Consider the following 15974-nt stretch of genomic DNA (forward strand, 5'->3'; position numbering starts at 1 on the left):
TCGGGGAATGGGATGGGACCCAGAAGTATTCTTTGCCGCAACTGCCCTTCTGATACCCGGGAACTGACTTGGGTTGAGCTAATTATAATGGAACAAGGATGAAAGCTATCATTCAAGTAGACTCAAGCTGACTACTGTCACCACACCAAGGATAACACAGTCTATGTCTCTTTACTGAGGATGCCAGGGAGATTATACAAATGCTGGTTAAAAAGGTGTGACAGAGTAGAATCCTACACACCCTGCAACAGTGTCCTCTGGGCTTCAAATACTTTATCACAGGGAAGTAATAAAGTAACTCAATAATGCCATGCATTCTAGCTGCATTCACACAACTGGCAGCAAAACCACTTTACAGTTTACACCTAGAAAAATTCAACTAATAAACTCATTTATGACATCAATCAGTCTTAATCATCGTACTATTTTAATATGCCTTAGCAATGGCAAAAGGTAGCCACCTAACCAGATGTCTTGACTCAGTTCAGTTTTAAATGGTCTATGTAAAACACTAGGACTTACAGTAGTTATAGTAAAAAATCCCAGGTACTTCCTTTCTCCACTAAACTGACTAAATTAGTTGACCATATTTGCTCATATTTAACAGAGTAGGCAATTCTGATTTTTTTTAAAAGGTGTTCTTGTGTTGCAGAATGGCCACCATCTTTTATCATTCTAATAATTACACGATCCCATCATCTACAGAGATTGTAAAATCCTCTAGGCTCCGATAGCAGCGAGGATGATTCAGCCACCCATATTAATTTATTTTGTATCAAGCTTAAGGTTGTTGACATCAAATAGAGTGGTTATATTTAGTAGTTTTTAAACAAGATGCTACAGTTTACATTATTTTGATATTTATTATCAGTAAAATATTTCACTGAAATATTTACCATAAATATTTACCTAAACTATTTTTACCACACAAAAATGAGTAATCTGAACTAACACTTTATGTTAACCCATACAACTGACTACTTAATAACAAAGCTGACTCATGGCAAGGACTGAGAACTAACTTTTCTTTAGGTAAAAGTCCCCACTTTTCTCCCCCAAATAAAATATTAAATGAAATAAGTTTCAGTACATGATTTAAATTGCTCCTTGGATGAATGATGAGCTTTAAAAAGTTATGTTTTTACTATGATCTCACACCTGGATCAGTGCTTTTTCTGTAACTCAATGGTTGTAAACAAAGGCTTTCATTTCTTTTGTTACCAGTAATGTGAATGGTCTATAAATCTGGGAGGTCAACAATTTGGCCGTTCAAACAGCTAAAGGATTGCAGTCAAACTTGGAAGGAACATTTTTCATATTTTTAAAATTCAGTGAGTCTGAATGATAGAATAGCACTGGCAAGTTCTCTCACACAAAAAAAACTTTAAATATTTTTGTTTGGAGGGTTGCAATACCTTTAAAAGGTCTAAACTAGCCCTGCAGATGCATATAGAAGGGATTATTAAAACCAATAGTATTGTCTGATGAATATGTTACAAATGTAGAATATGAGACCGTGACAATTTCAAAGATCTGCCTACACCATTTAAGAGTGGTATATTCTAACTTCAACTCTTAATAATGCATTAAATAAGACACACATCCCACACTCTGTTTGGAAGCACCCACATAGTAGACAACAAGCTGGAAACATTTTAAGGTTTCTGGCCTGGCAGAATGGTGAGCATGCACTGAGAGGATACAGAATCTGGAAGAATCTAGTTACTCCGGGTTGACTATAGAAAGGAAGGTTTAGAGCAACGGAAGTTCCCCATTCCCAGGTGGAAGAACAGAGATGAGGTTTTGGTAAGCACTTCAAAAAAGCAGTTTGGATTATCTGAATAGTCAAAAGAATTTCGGGGGTCGGGGGGGGGGTTAAAGATGACATTATTTTGTGATAAAGGAGACTTTTTAGACTGTCGAACCAGCCAGCTCTGCTGGACATTTGAGTGCAGGCAGCAGACAAAAAGAATCCACAAGCTGAAAGGGAAGCCATCAATTGTAGGATACTTAACTTGAACAAATTAGTAGGGACCTACAGAAACCATAATTTTGTGGATGTTACAAAGTCTGGCCCACAAAATCCACAGGAAAAAAAAAATTACAGAAAATAAAATGCTAGTTCACCTTAGGGAGCCAGCAGTCCTCAGGGTACTGTGCTAGCCCACCAGGGCAGGGAAAAGGGGAAGGGGAACTGCCTGCTCTAAGAGCTGCCGCCCCCACCCCTCATCACTGTCATATGGTCCTGTGCCTCTCTGATCACCAGTGAGGGGCAGGGCTGCGACAGCCCTCACAGCCAATCAGCAGCAAGGGGTGGGGCCATATGACATGTGGCCAATCAGCAGCCAGGGTCAGGACCACTGAAGCCCCTCGGCCCAAGGTGTTGGGGGGCCCACTGCATATTGTCCGTGAAATGACTGCTGGGCCCTGTGTTCTGCCCATTAAATCGTCAGGCAGCCACCTCAAATTAGGTAGGTCCCTACAAATTAGAAAAGTGATTCTTGACCAGAGTGCCACAGGGCAGAGTGCCACAGCAACCCTGGGGTGCTATGAGATCCCTGTAAGGGTGCTGCGGGATGCTGCACAATATTAGCACTCTTAGGTGTGCAAACACCTTCAAATTACTCACAAAATAAACATAGAGAATTGGAATACATAATATCAAAAGCATTCTGACGTACCACTATGGTCTTTCCAATTCCTTTACAACAGAAGAATTCCTCTGTTATTTTCTCTTACTCAAAAAAAAAAGTGAAAGCCAAGTCAGGGAACTTGGAGCTAATAGCAATGTCTGCAGCTCAGGAAATATATTAATAAAGAGATCCAGGGTTGGAACTCTATCACAGTAACCTAGTAAATGTTCAGAAATCTGATGGGGGACTCCAAAAGGAACGTCATTCCTCCCATCCTACAAGACATCTAATTTTTTCCTTTGGGTGGTAGGAAGGACAGTAAGGTAAGAATACAGTATTCTCTTGCATACAACACAACCAGGACACTCTTGAAGTAAAATGTGGTTCTTGCATTGCAATAACATTATTAGTTTGTTTCTGTTTGGAGTTTATAATACTGTATTTAAGGTATTTCTTAGTAAATAAAAGAGCAGGTCTAATGCACTTGGTAAGAGAGCATAAATATGTTGATACCGTTTTTGGGAAACAGTCTAAAGCAATTAATTCTCTGTTTTCTCTGGTTAAAAAAATCTCCAATTTCTAGATTTAAAAAGTAACCCAAAATCCACATTTTTCCATGATTAAAATGAAATACCACCAATATCTATATGTCTATATATCTATATATAGTGGTGTTTCATTTTAATCATGGAAAAATGTAGATTTTGAGTTGCTTTTTTTAATCTGAAAATTGGGGATTCTTTTTTATCAGAGAAAACCGGATCCCTGATGATTACTAATCCAAATGGTGAACAGATATGATATTACATGTGATTTTTTTAGATGACAGACTCTTTTAATCAAAGATAATAGCTGAGTAATACTGGAGCAGAGCCAGCCTTCTGCCAGATCTCTCCAAGTCTTTTCTCCCTCCCACCCCCAGCCTTAGACATTCTCAGTCTCTTTCAAGACTGCTTGTCTTGACTTTGAGACACTTTGACCTCAATTGGAAGTCAGCCCAATGGTTAATAATTAACAAATTTGTTTCAAATCATTAACAGCTGCAAAAATGCTACATTGTGGTAAAGCTTGAAAAAACCCTTAAAAACAAGAAACGTATTTTGCTTATAACTGTCTATTTTATTGATTCTGAAAACGTATTAACAAAAGTCTGCTTATTGTAATTTCTTTCTTCCATAAATCTTAAATCTTAACTGTTTTCATAAGTAAGTTGTCATCAAGTCACAAATTCAGGATTACAGTTATATTTCAGGTTCAAGCAGAAAAGGAAAATGACTAGTTTGAAAATCCTTTATTTAAAATACAAATATTTCCCAAGTAAAATCTATGTGCACTCCCATTTGGGGGGAATATAATATGCGTATTATGGATTATTTTATCATACAACGTGTGTGTGTGTGCGTGCACGTGCGTGCGTAGAAGCATAGAAACCAATCCCCAACTCAGGCTATAAGCAAGAGGATATTCACAAAGCAATAGATCCAGAGCAGAAACAATTGTGCAGTCTCACCCCTTTTCAGACTACAGTACACTGTGGGAGCATCAGCTAGCGACTTAAATATAAGTCCCCACAGAAGGTAAGAATTCCTCCCTTCAACACCCCCTCCCTTTCCCTCCAGCTCAGCAGGAGCTGTCTGCCACCCTCAATCTCCTGTCCCCCATTCACTTTGCCACTGTCCTAGCCTGACCAATGAGGCAGAAGGTGCTCTAGAGCTGCTCCAACTGGGCTGCAACAGGGAGCTCGGCTCAGCTTGGGACAGCAGCGGCAGCAGGCAGGCTCCCCTTCCCTGTCTGTTCCCTGCCATCTGGGAGCAGGCATGGGGTTGGGGAACCCACCTCCTGCTGCCACTTTCTTACCCTGAACCCAGCTTCCCACCTAGCTATTTCCTGAAACTCTGTCTGGAGCAGCTGAAACAGCCCTCCCTACACCCAGAGGCATCACTACTGAGGGCAAGGCAGGAGGGAGCAAGGGGGTGGGACTAGGAAAGGGGTAAGGCTGGTTGCAACCACTCCTGTGTAGCAGGTTCTGTACCCCAATCCCCTGTCAAATCATGGATCCACCTATGGATTCATGACTCATCTAAAACTACAAATAGGATTCTGGGAACATACTGTCTGGGAACATACTGTTTGGGAATGGTCAAGTCAAGTTGTCAACAACGTCAGAAGGCCCTGGCCACTTCACAAACGTTACTAAAGCTAACAACTTTGTGCATAATCATCATCATCCTTATTATTATTATTTATATCATCATTTCAAACACAGCTTAAGATGGAACCCTGCTTTAATCACATTTCGGTCCAAATGTGTGGTAAACAAGCTTGAACCAACTTGTAGCATTCACAAGCTACAAGGTTAAAGTTGTTTGAAATGCAAGTCATTTGAATGTACTTCTGAGCTAGCAACAGAAATTACACATAAACCAGCATAAGTCATCAGAAACCAGTTCAAATCAGTAACAGAAGTTCAATGCACAAAACTCGCTTTCAAAATGGCCAAAACTGGTTTAAGTTAAACCTGGGTGGATGTAGTATCAGACTTAACTGATTTAGGTGAAAATCAGTTTATGGAACTCTCCCAGATCTGTTTCAGCTTCAAGTTAACGCACAGTCCCCCCACCATCCCAGGATGCTTTGCACCTCCCATGTAAAACCCCCTGGCAGGGGGTCACGTCTACTCTTGGCCCAAGCTGTCTGCTCTTTCTGAGCAGGGAGGCATGCTGTAGCACCCGCCCAGATTTTTGGTCTGGGACACTACAGGTATGTGACTCCATTTCCAGAATCAAAAGCGAATGTCTGTTCACTTGCATATCAGCTCAATCTACATAGCTTAGACTAACCTGTGAAGATTGAATCAATTCAGCCTCAGGCTTTTTGACCATTTACTGTACTTAGCCCTGCAGTCTCAAATCTCAGTTCACCACATTTTGACTAACATATTTAGTGATATTTACTGATATATTTTACTGAACCAATTATATTGTTGGGATAAACGATAGACAGGCTGCCCGGAGAAAGGGCACTTTGTGGCTGAAAGCTTGTCTAACATCTTTCCTAACTGTAGTTGATCCAATCAAAAAATATCACTAAGAATGCCCTCAATTCTTGCAAAGTCCTTGGATCATCATAGCTACAACACTCCAAACCTACTAAAGATATGACTGTCACTGAGTGCTGTGTATTGAAGTACATCTTACTGCTTCCCACAAACAAGCTTACAGAATGAAAAGATTTTAAGGGTCACAAGTGCTCCATTGCATAAAAGACCCAAATTCCTCAGCATGCACACTCTTCAATTCCCAAACAAGAAACCCTCTGTTCTGCAGCAATATTAGTTAGGCTAACCTGGAAATGCATTAAGAAAATCAGCAAGTCCTTTCTAAAGGTGTGATAACATCTTTAATGGAATCCCCAAGTAAATGGGAAAGTTACTATTAGAAACATGAATATTTAGGAACTCTGTACACATAGTTACTGTGACTCGGCTCCTTTCCAGCTCACCCTTGCTCCCCCTGAAAGGGGAGCAGGCCCACTGCCTCCATTCGCCAAGACGATGGGTCAGACAACCATATGCAGGTATACAAGGCCTTGTGTGGTGGTGCCTTAAAATTCAGCCCAGTATGCTTTGCAGCCGAGAAAACACACAACTGTTTAGTGCTTGTGTTTCAGTGAATTGGACCTTTATAACCTACCTTTATAACCCTCCCTCTGCAGCCCAGTTCACACCTTCTACCACTATTTATTCTGCACTTTGGCCATAAAGAGGCTCTGCCAAGTACCAGATCTGCCTCTGGTTGCCACACACCCCTTCTAGCCCACATCTTCATATGTAGGCAAAACCATCTCTCCCAGCTCGTGAGAACAAAAGTCCCAATTTCCAGCTCCCCATCTTACGAAGCATAGGGCAAAGGCCACATCCAAGTCACAGAACACCACTGTCACAGCCATTGCTAATGCCTCCACAGTCTGGATCTGGCCTGGGGTCTAAGACGAGTTTTACACCTTCAGATCAGAGAACCCATTTCTACCCAGGCACAGATCTGCCTAGCATATCCAAATATAAGCTTACAAAAATCACAAAAAGTTAAAACAGTTTCTCACATAGTAATTCAGTATGTTAAAACCCAGACTACTAGAAAACAATGAGAAAAAAGATGTTTGAAGGGTATATTATTCTGTCTTTTCAAAACCAGATTCTAAAATGCTAACTTGTATCATCCTCATTTCTGGATTGTGCCACTGCTCTCATTTAGGTTCCTTATAATCACAAATGTATGTCAGCAACTGGCAAAAAAGCAAATTCTTTTTAACCTTTTTTTAAATTTGTGTTTTAATAATTAAACCCCCATCCCCCTGCCACAAATGGCTTTACTATGCCAGAATCTCTGCATGTTCTTAAATGAAAAAATGAAAACAAGTCATCTTTATTGCTGCTAGATCACCTGCCACAGGGTTCAGGAAGAGAAGTAATATAAACCAGTGAACTATCACACTGAATTATTTAATCTAGTAACATTAACATGTTCATTTACACAAATGTCACTTACAGAACTGGATGAACAATGAGCTCCGGACTATATGACTTTATTACAGTTGCTGCATCTTTGGTACAAAATACGTGGGATAAATCTGCACCCTACGAAAGAAATTTGCAAACAGAATTATCAATTTATATCTGAATACTCTGAACAATTTTTCTAATAGCTATTCATTGGCCACCAGAATTCTTATTGCTTGTTAACAAAAGCAAACCTGGCAACTTTTCCATTCTGACACAAATCTCTCAATTCTGTTGAATACCAGGTTAAGCAACTGCTTTATTTCTAACTTTCACAGTACATAACAAACTTTAAAGAAATACTTGCTTACTAACAGAATGATAGGAAAACAAGACTCAGAAAACTTAAGGCTACATATTGAAACCCTTATTCAAGTATATAAATCTAAGATTTAAAGAAAATTAAACCAACAACAAAAAACAGAGCAAACTAAGAAATGGGCTACAGCACAGATGAAAATTAACACTGTAATCCATTTCTGCAGACTAGTTGATTCAGGAAGCCTTTTCTCAGTTCCTTCTTTTTTGACTTAATGGATTAAATTTGTAATGCGTAAATGTAATTTCATTTACTCCAGTTCAATTATACCCATGAGCAGCAGAGCAGAATTTAGTCCTAAGTTTCTTTCATTACTGCTACTACTACAACAACTCCCCTCCTCATCAAATCAGATCTGTGCATGTTTATAAATGTCCAAAAAGTATCTGATTACCATATCTACTTTACATGCTGTAAACATTACAAGCTGAAATAATATAAATGTCTGAAGAGAATATCCAACTAATGGCTACTCTGATTTATAAATAATATTTCATGTTTTCCAAGCAAATATCTAAAGGCTTGATACTGCTTTTTTTTTTAATTCTGGTATACTGTTATACCCATACAGAGTCCCATTGACTACAAGTTCTATTTGGACACAGCAGTCTACCCACTAGTAACAAACAGCAGGACTGGGGTCTTAATGTCTTATGAAGGATGTATGCACTTATACTTCCAAAGAGTAGCTCAGCTGAAGATTTCTGTCACCTCCAGATCAAACAAAGAACTTACTGAAAATATAATGCATTTTGAATATAATGTTTAAAAATGTTATTTCTAGGAATAGGAACAAGAGCATAGCAGAAAGGCAACTGTTTAAAAAAAGGGGTTTGAAAAGTAGCAGTTCTAGTAACATTAAACTCTCACTCAGAGTAAATGCCACTTAATTTATATAGATCTATGTAAAGGGCCTATGTATGAAGGTAGGAAAATACATACCACTTTGAGAGCTGTAATTGCAGCAAAATACGGTGCTCCTGTGTACCTACAAATGAAGCATATACTAGGTTAGGAAACAGATTTGCATCAACAGGCTGGTAATCATTCATCCTCCCACAGAGAAAACTCAAATAAAAAAGCAAAGTTCACTACTATTGCTATTTTTATGCATTTACTAAGGATAGTAAAGTCAATAGCAAATCTCCAAGTGAATTCAGTAAGGCCATGAGTCTGCTCTCATGCTAGAGATGTTTAAAAGGATTACACCACAAAGAGAGAGTCAATTCAAAGCACTTGCACACATAAGAGCCTCAATCCTCTCAGATAACTGACGCAGAAAAAGCATAGGTACTAATATAGGGCCTTGCAACATGACTTGCAGGACACATTTTTGCCTAGTAGACCAAGAAATGCGAGTTACAAAACTATAGCTAATCCAGTCAGTAAACCTTTACCATAACAGCTTCAGCTAGTTATGGTATGTATGAATATATGTCAAAATTTCTCCAGGCATTTTACAACAGAAAGTTTCAGCTCCATTACAAATGGAGAAGCTAATATCCAATGAAGTGAAATGACCCAGGAGTATCACAGGAGATCACTGGCAGAGAGCTTGAACTGGAACTCCAGTTCAGTATCCTATTCAACTAACCAGGATGTTTTGAGTTCCCTGCAATGCAGTGACATTACTGATGGCATGTGCTACATGTTGAACAGGTAAATAATAAGGAACAGTCTCAGAAGGTCACCTATCTCCAGGCTAGGAACTCTGCCCAGGTAGCCAAGATGTAGTTCCTAAATCCAGAAACAGTTAGGAGTTTTCCATCTAACTAGGATCACCTTACAGCAGATGTTTCACTTTGTTATTCTTTTCTCCCTACTTATCCAAGAAGCTTCAGTCACGCAACATAAAAGGTAATTGATGCTGAAAATGAAGGGATTTAGGGTGGAAGGGAGAGAGGAGGTAGACAGATATCAGACTCAAATGACTGAATTTCAACTACAATAATGGTAAAGCCTTGCACTGCTGCCTTAGAGCAATGTGTATTCTTTGGTAAGCATACCTAAATGATGATAATGGACTGGCAAAGCCCGCTTTAGAAACTCTGGTTTAATAGCTCCATAAAAATGTGTCCAATATGAAGGTGAACTGAAATGTTTTTTTAGGAGTTGTGAACCAAGCACTTGAGATCCCAGAACTATCCCCAGTACTGTTTAACTTACTCTTGACATCCTCCAATGATGCCTATACGTCCATCTTGACCCTTATGCTTCTTTCCTGCTAGAGGAGGGATTACATTGCGCACCAACTGAAAAATATTCTCCATATCCTTTATAGAATGCGTTTTGTGTAACGAGAAGGATCTCTCTATAACTGAAAAAGAAAGAAGTTTAAATAATTATTAAAGAAAATGTTTCTTTTATAATTGATAGAAGTGTCAGCAGCTTTTCTTCACATTCAGAAGCATTAGCATTCTAAATCAGAAGCATTTACAATATAGAAACAGTTCTTTTTCTAAGAAACTGAATATTGCTTTTGCCATACTCTAACAGGATACAGATTTATGTCCTAATTTCAAAGGCCTCAAATACATAAAGACTTGAATATATTGATTTAGGATCTGATCCTGTGACTATTCCCACTGACTAGTCAAAGACCAACATTGTGGCTCTTCTACATGGGAAAGTACCCCAGAAGAGCTACTGAGAAATAACTCTCCATGTAGGCACTCTTCTTCTATAGTAAGAACATTTGTCCAATCCACTTTGGAAGTGGATTAAGTAAATCATACAGAAACTTTTGGTACAGAATAAAAGTGTCCACCTTAACTTGCTAACCTTTGAAAGATTTTCTTTCTTTGTCTTTGCAGAAGGTCTTCGCAGAATTAAGGCCTAAGCAGTGTTTTTTATTTTGGTAGATGGTTACAGAAGGTAATAAGCTCTAAGAAGGGTTATGTGAAAAGCATTTAGTCATGCAAAATATTATTTTTAATAATAATTTAGCCTCTCAACTCCCTTACTTACATCATTAACATTTTAAGCCATATGTTAGAATAACTGAAGACTGAAAGAGCTAAGTATTCAACTACTGTCCCAACTATATAAGACTTTTTAGAAAAGAAATATTCAGTTAGTGACAAGAATAAAGTAAGCAGAAAGTTTACGCAAATATAAATTTGTTCTAGTTAAAGGGCAGTACAAAGACAAAATTTAACAATATATTAACTAAAAGAATGCAGTAAATATATAAAGGTTAGGTCACAAGGATTAACTTACAAATCCTTATTGCTGCATTCTTTTACAAAATTTCTCACTAAAGTTCAATTTTACAATTCTGATTGGAAAAACACACACATTCAAATTCCACAATTTGTCTGCTGAAGACACTATGTCCATAGTAGTATCCTTTTATAGATCTTTAAAAAGCTAATGCAAAATGATCAAAAAGACAATAAAATACTCTTGCTTCATCTGTGCAAAATCACACTTGGCATTTTCCCTTCCTATCCCAAGTCTGCAAATAGCAAAACCAAGAACTATTTAAAAAAATCTGAGACCCAACACCGGAAAAAAAATTCTGGTAACCAAAAGGAATACTCCTAATTTAGGTTCTATTATGTTCTGTCAGCAAAAAAGTACTCTTTTTCTCCAACCCCTACAGAATTGTACTCTAAAACCAGGCCAGCTAATCTTCACCAAAAAAATGCTTTAGTGTTCAATAATGATAAATACTTCTAGCTGATCTACTGCTTTGGAAATCCTTCTATAATACAGGCATTCCTCTCTCACTGAGATCAAAAAGTAGCCCTCTTGGAGCATGGCCAAAATAGCATTGCAGTGATCCAGAGTATAACAAAGCACTCATCTCTCCTCTAGAAATAAGACGGATTTTTCCTTCAAATCACTCCACACTTTATGCACTTCCCAGTTTTCTACCATTAAGTCTACAAGAAGTACGCATATCTCACACACATTACAACCTGCAAAGTACCATGGCTGCTGAAAAAAACCCAAAACACTTTCCTTTGTTTTAAAAGACAAATAACACGTCTTAGAACAGAAAGAAAGGACAGTGCAATAAACTAGTCAGGAAAGTAAGTCTTGATTGGATTTGAGTGTCTCTCAACATTTCAGTGCAACTTTAGATACAAACAACTGAGGTCCCAAAGCCTTAAAAACAGATGCAATGTCTGAAATATTTCTTTTAAAAATATACTTTATTACATTTTTTCTTTTAAGCCTTTCATGATTAAAAGTTAGAAGTCTCACTTTATCTTTCTGCAACATAAAATCACAACTACACACCTGTATCTTCAAACATATTAGAAGAAACAGGATCCTGGTGCCAGGTCTGTGCAGCTACTAGGAAGTCCTTCAGCTTAAAAGCAAATGCATTTTAGAAGCAATGGTACAGCTAAGTATGTACTGTGTTCATAATTTAGTACTCTAGGAAGTTTTCTGTATTCTGTTTCCTAATACATTTCAATCAAATAATTATTTTAAAGAAACAGAACCAGTAGATATACCATCATTTACATGTTAAACTAGATTTCTGACATTAAGGATTTATAACACAGCAGACCAGTTATCTAATCAGTATGATAAGGAAGTATCAACTTATTTTATTATGGGCCTGAATATTCATTCCTTGTGTAATCAGAACTCCACTAATGTTAAAGGGTAGTCTGAAGATAAATGTTGGGCTGGGCCTGTTATTTACCTGGCTGCTTGCAGCGTCTATACAGTCCAAGTTCCTAGACGCTACTTGAAAGCCGAAACTGGCTTACAGAATCGGATTTCTTCTACATACCTACATTATATTTTTTGGACTATCTCAGTTTTTAAACTGTACTAGATTGTTTTAAAAACAAAGCAAAACCCCTGGTTGTTTGTAACCTGAAGTCTTACAAACTTGGTACATCATATCGGTTTAAGCTTTTAAGGTTGACAGACCTTTTACTATATACCTCATTAAAAACGTCGGTATGCATTGTTTTTCTAGGTTGCTTCTGAGTACATATTTTCAACTAGGATGACACCAAATACATCTCAGTTGTAAAAAAAAAAAAAGTTTAAATGTACTTTAAGTGCTCTATTATTTCATTTAACTGCCAATTTTCAGAGATTAAACTCCATACCACATCTACGTAAAACTTTTCCTAAATGCATTCTACAGAGATGCAAATATGACTTGAACTCACTGGTGCTTACGGTATACTTTTGAAATGGTTACTTTGGTCATCATTATTTTTTTTTTATAGCTAGCATATATCTATATATTTATAGCTCTATAGCTATTTTGTAAAAAAAAAAGCAGTACAATGACATGCATGACATTTTCATTCATTTTACATTAGATGAAAAACCATCACCACAACATCACAGAACTCCAACTATCCATTTATTTTCAGAAGCTACTACCAGTGGTTACACATATTCTTTAAAAATAATGTTAGATCTTATTTAGGCGATAGAATTAAGTACCTATCGGCGGAGAAAGTGTGGCTGTCATAGCATTATAATTAAAGTTATCTCCATACGAGCGATGATTTGCTCTCTGAGGTGGACTAGCTGGTATAGACTGAGACCTCTGTGATACTGTAGAAGAAATTCCTGCCAACATCTGTCCCAACATTTGTAACATCTGGAGCTCACGAGCATGCTCAGCTTCACGGCGCTTGTCCTCAATTTTCAACCGCTGTTCTTCATATTTGTAAAATTTCTCTTCTGTATCCACGCTTTGCTGCAGAAATTTTTCCATCATCTTATCCAGTGTTAAATTTGTGTGACGTTTTTTTGACCTTTTGGGCTGACTTAGTGGCGGTGTACTGGTTTGAGTATTGATTTCCTTAAAGCCTAAAACAAAACAGACAGTGTTATTTTCCATCTTTCAGAAATACAAAAAAGAAAAAGCTGTAAAATTGCTTTCCCTAAGATACCACATCAAGACATTATTCAGTTTCAATATGAAGCATGATTGTCTCTGATCATTTTTAGATTGACAAAAGGAAGAAGGGGTACGCACACGCTTAACCAAAAAGTTATAAAAGTGGCGTGATCACAGAGGCATCTTTTAATTGCTGTAGTACTAAACTTTAACAATAGGAGTCTTTTTGATCTTTAAAAAAAGTTGTAAGTAAAGGCTATTAAAGAGTATAGCCTCATTTGTGTATTGCAGGTAATTATATTAATCTAAATTGAGTTTGCTGGCACTCCAGATTTGCATTTCAAAAGGATGTTAGGGTAAACAACCCTTTGAAGGGATGTGTGTAGAAAAAGAAGGTCGGTCAGAGCTAGCGAGCCAATTGGCCGTTTCCGTGTGATGTCAATTTCTGAAGACAGGTTCAGGGGTTGGATTAAAAACACAGCTATGTCTAGACTTAAAAAACACACAGTGCCGAGCACAAGTAGCAGCGGGAAAGGGGGACTGACTATTTGAGGGGTTTTGTCTGCAACTCTATTAAATTGGAAGGGATACTTTTAAAACAACTAAAACTATTAACAGCATAACTGCTCTTGTAAAAGCCCACCTAACTTTCTGCCCCAGCTAAGGCAACAGGAAGACAAAACAGAAGAGTGATCTAGCTAGCAAAGCAAGCCATTGAAAAACAGTTCTTGCACAGTGATTAGAAAGCTGTATATCATCTGAAACATAGTTCACACACATAGGGATTAGGAAGAGGATTCTGTTTTTATTCACAGCAGTTTGACACCCACCTCTCATATCTTATTCCCACATTAGTTTCTTGATTTGTTTCCCATCCTTAACAGATAGGAGTAGAAATCTTTCATCTATCTCCCCCACCCCAAATAGTGCAATCATTTTAGAGATTCTCATAAACTAAAGCATTTTGGTTTCTCCACTTCTTCTAGGAAGGATAAAAAGAGGTGAGGGACTGGGCTGGGGGTGGAGGAAGCAAAAAAAAAAGAGGGAGGAGAGATAATAAATGAAAGCAACCTGACACAGGACAGTGTAAAATAATGGGAGAAGGGCTTGAAGACAGAAGTTGAATCCAGGTCCCCTAAGCCAAGCTGGGGTGGCAGAGAAGGGGGACAACATAAGAGCTACCAGAAATTCAGTAATAGAGGGCCAGGAGTGGGACTGTGCAGGAAGGGGATGGGGAAGAGTGTGTTTGTGTACACAGAGGAAGAGAAATCCTCTTAGCAGTGTGCATGTATGTATGTGGGAGGGGGGAAGGGAAGAGACCTCTTTAATGATGTGTGCAAGGGGATTCTTCCTATCAGTATGAGTGTGCATCTGTACAAAGGAAGGAGGGAGATCCCCTGTGTGTGAAAGCAGGGGAACCCCTGCTGGTCCCTGTGGGGGTGGGGAAGGAGGGATGCAGGAAGAGATCTCCTTAATGATGTGTGCAGGAAGATTCTCTCTACTGGTATGAGTCTGTGTGCCCATAGAGAGGGGGGGAATCCCATGTGTGTGGGGGGGACACCCCTGTCTGTTTGTGTCTGTAGGAGAACCTCTGCTAGTCCGTGCACATGTGTGTGTATAGAAGAACCCTTGCTGGTCCCTGTGCCTTGGGGGGTTGGGAGGTGTGTGTGTATGGGTGGGGGAGGGAGATGCCTGGAGTTACAGGAGGTTATATATGTGTATGTGCAAGGAAACCCCAGCCAGTCCCTGTGAATGTGCTGGGGGGATGCGAAAGATGCCTGGGACTGCAGGGGGTGTTATATATGTGTGTGTGTGTGCAGGGAAACCCCTGCCTGTCCCTGTGTGTATGTTGTGGGGGCACCTGTGGTTGCATGGGTGGGAGAGAAAGGAAAGGAAACCCCTGCCCGTCCTGTGTGTGTGGCACCTATGGTGACACTCATGGGAGAGAAAGGAAGGGAAACCCCTGCCAGTGGGTGGGTGTGTGGGCTGGGGTGAGCACTCACCGTCGGCAGGCGGCACGGGGATGGCGAAGGGCGGGCACTCCACCTTGACAGGGTGCTCGGCGTAGGAGGATGAGCACTCCCCAGAGTCCTCAGTGAAGTTGTCCTGGGGGGACTCCAGCTCGCCGTCCTCATCCAGTGCATCGCCGTCGGGCTGGCGAGGGGCGCCTGGTGTGGGTGGCCCCCCAGCCGGCAGGCCCAGGGGCAAGGGTAGGGTCAGGGGTAGGGGCAGCGGTGGGGCAGGCTCGGCGGCCAGCCCGTCGGGGGGCAGTGGCGGCGGCGGGCCGGGGGGCGGCGGGGGCCCGTCGCGGCAGCTGAGGATGCGGTCCATCTCGTCGTAGTACTTGCAGATCTTGCGGGCGTGCCCGTTCTTCTTCAGCCCGTCGCGGGCCTGGTAGTACTGGCGCTTGAGGCCCTTGATGCGGATGCGGCACTGCTCGGGCGTCCGCTCGAAGCCCAGCTCGGCCAGGCGGCACGCCACGTCGCGGTACACATGGCTGTTGCGAAAGTTGCCGTCCAGCGCCGACTGCACGTCCGCCTCGCCCCAGATCTCCAGCAGCGCCCGCGTCTCCAGGTCCGACCACAGGAAGCCCCGCGTGTTCGTGATCATCCTCCCTCGCCCGCCCGCCCGCCG

The 15974-nt window shown here is 40.1% G+C and overlaps 1 protein-coding gene across 4 annotated transcripts in view; it reads right to left on the reverse strand.

Annotated features, from left to right (window-relative positions):
- The window catches only part of NAXD (NAD(P)HX dehydratase), a 58749-nt gene that overhangs the window by 42130 nt on the left and 645 nt on the right, over positions 1-15974 (reverse strand). For 2 of the 4 annotated variants that reach the window (XR_002099939.1, XM_019529660.1), the window contains exons 1-5: positions 15344-15968; positions 12938-13309; positions 9677-9827; positions 8453-8498; positions 7181-7269 (exon numbers count right to left, since the gene is read on the reverse strand). Coding sequence is in view for 3 of the 4 variants with exons in the window: in XM_019529660.1 (XP_019385205.1) it covers positions 7181-7269; positions 8453-8498; positions 9677-9827; positions 12938-13309; positions 15344-15950 (1265 nt within the window). In the remaining variant the exon portion in view is untranslated. Of the gene's footprint in view, positions 1-7180; positions 7270-8452; positions 8499-9676; positions 9828-12937; positions 13310-15343; positions 15969-15974 lie in introns of those variants that run through there. The other 2 variants (XM_019529662.1, XM_019529661.1) reach the window with 1 other exon arrangement.

This window comes from Crocodylus porosus, unplaced genomic scaffold (genome assembly GCF_001723895.1).
Source record: "Crocodylus porosus isolate Cpor-Errol unplaced genomic scaffold, CroPor_comp1, whole genome shotgun sequence".
NCBI lineage: Eukaryota > Metazoa > Chordata > Crocodylia > Crocodylidae > Crocodylus > Crocodylus porosus.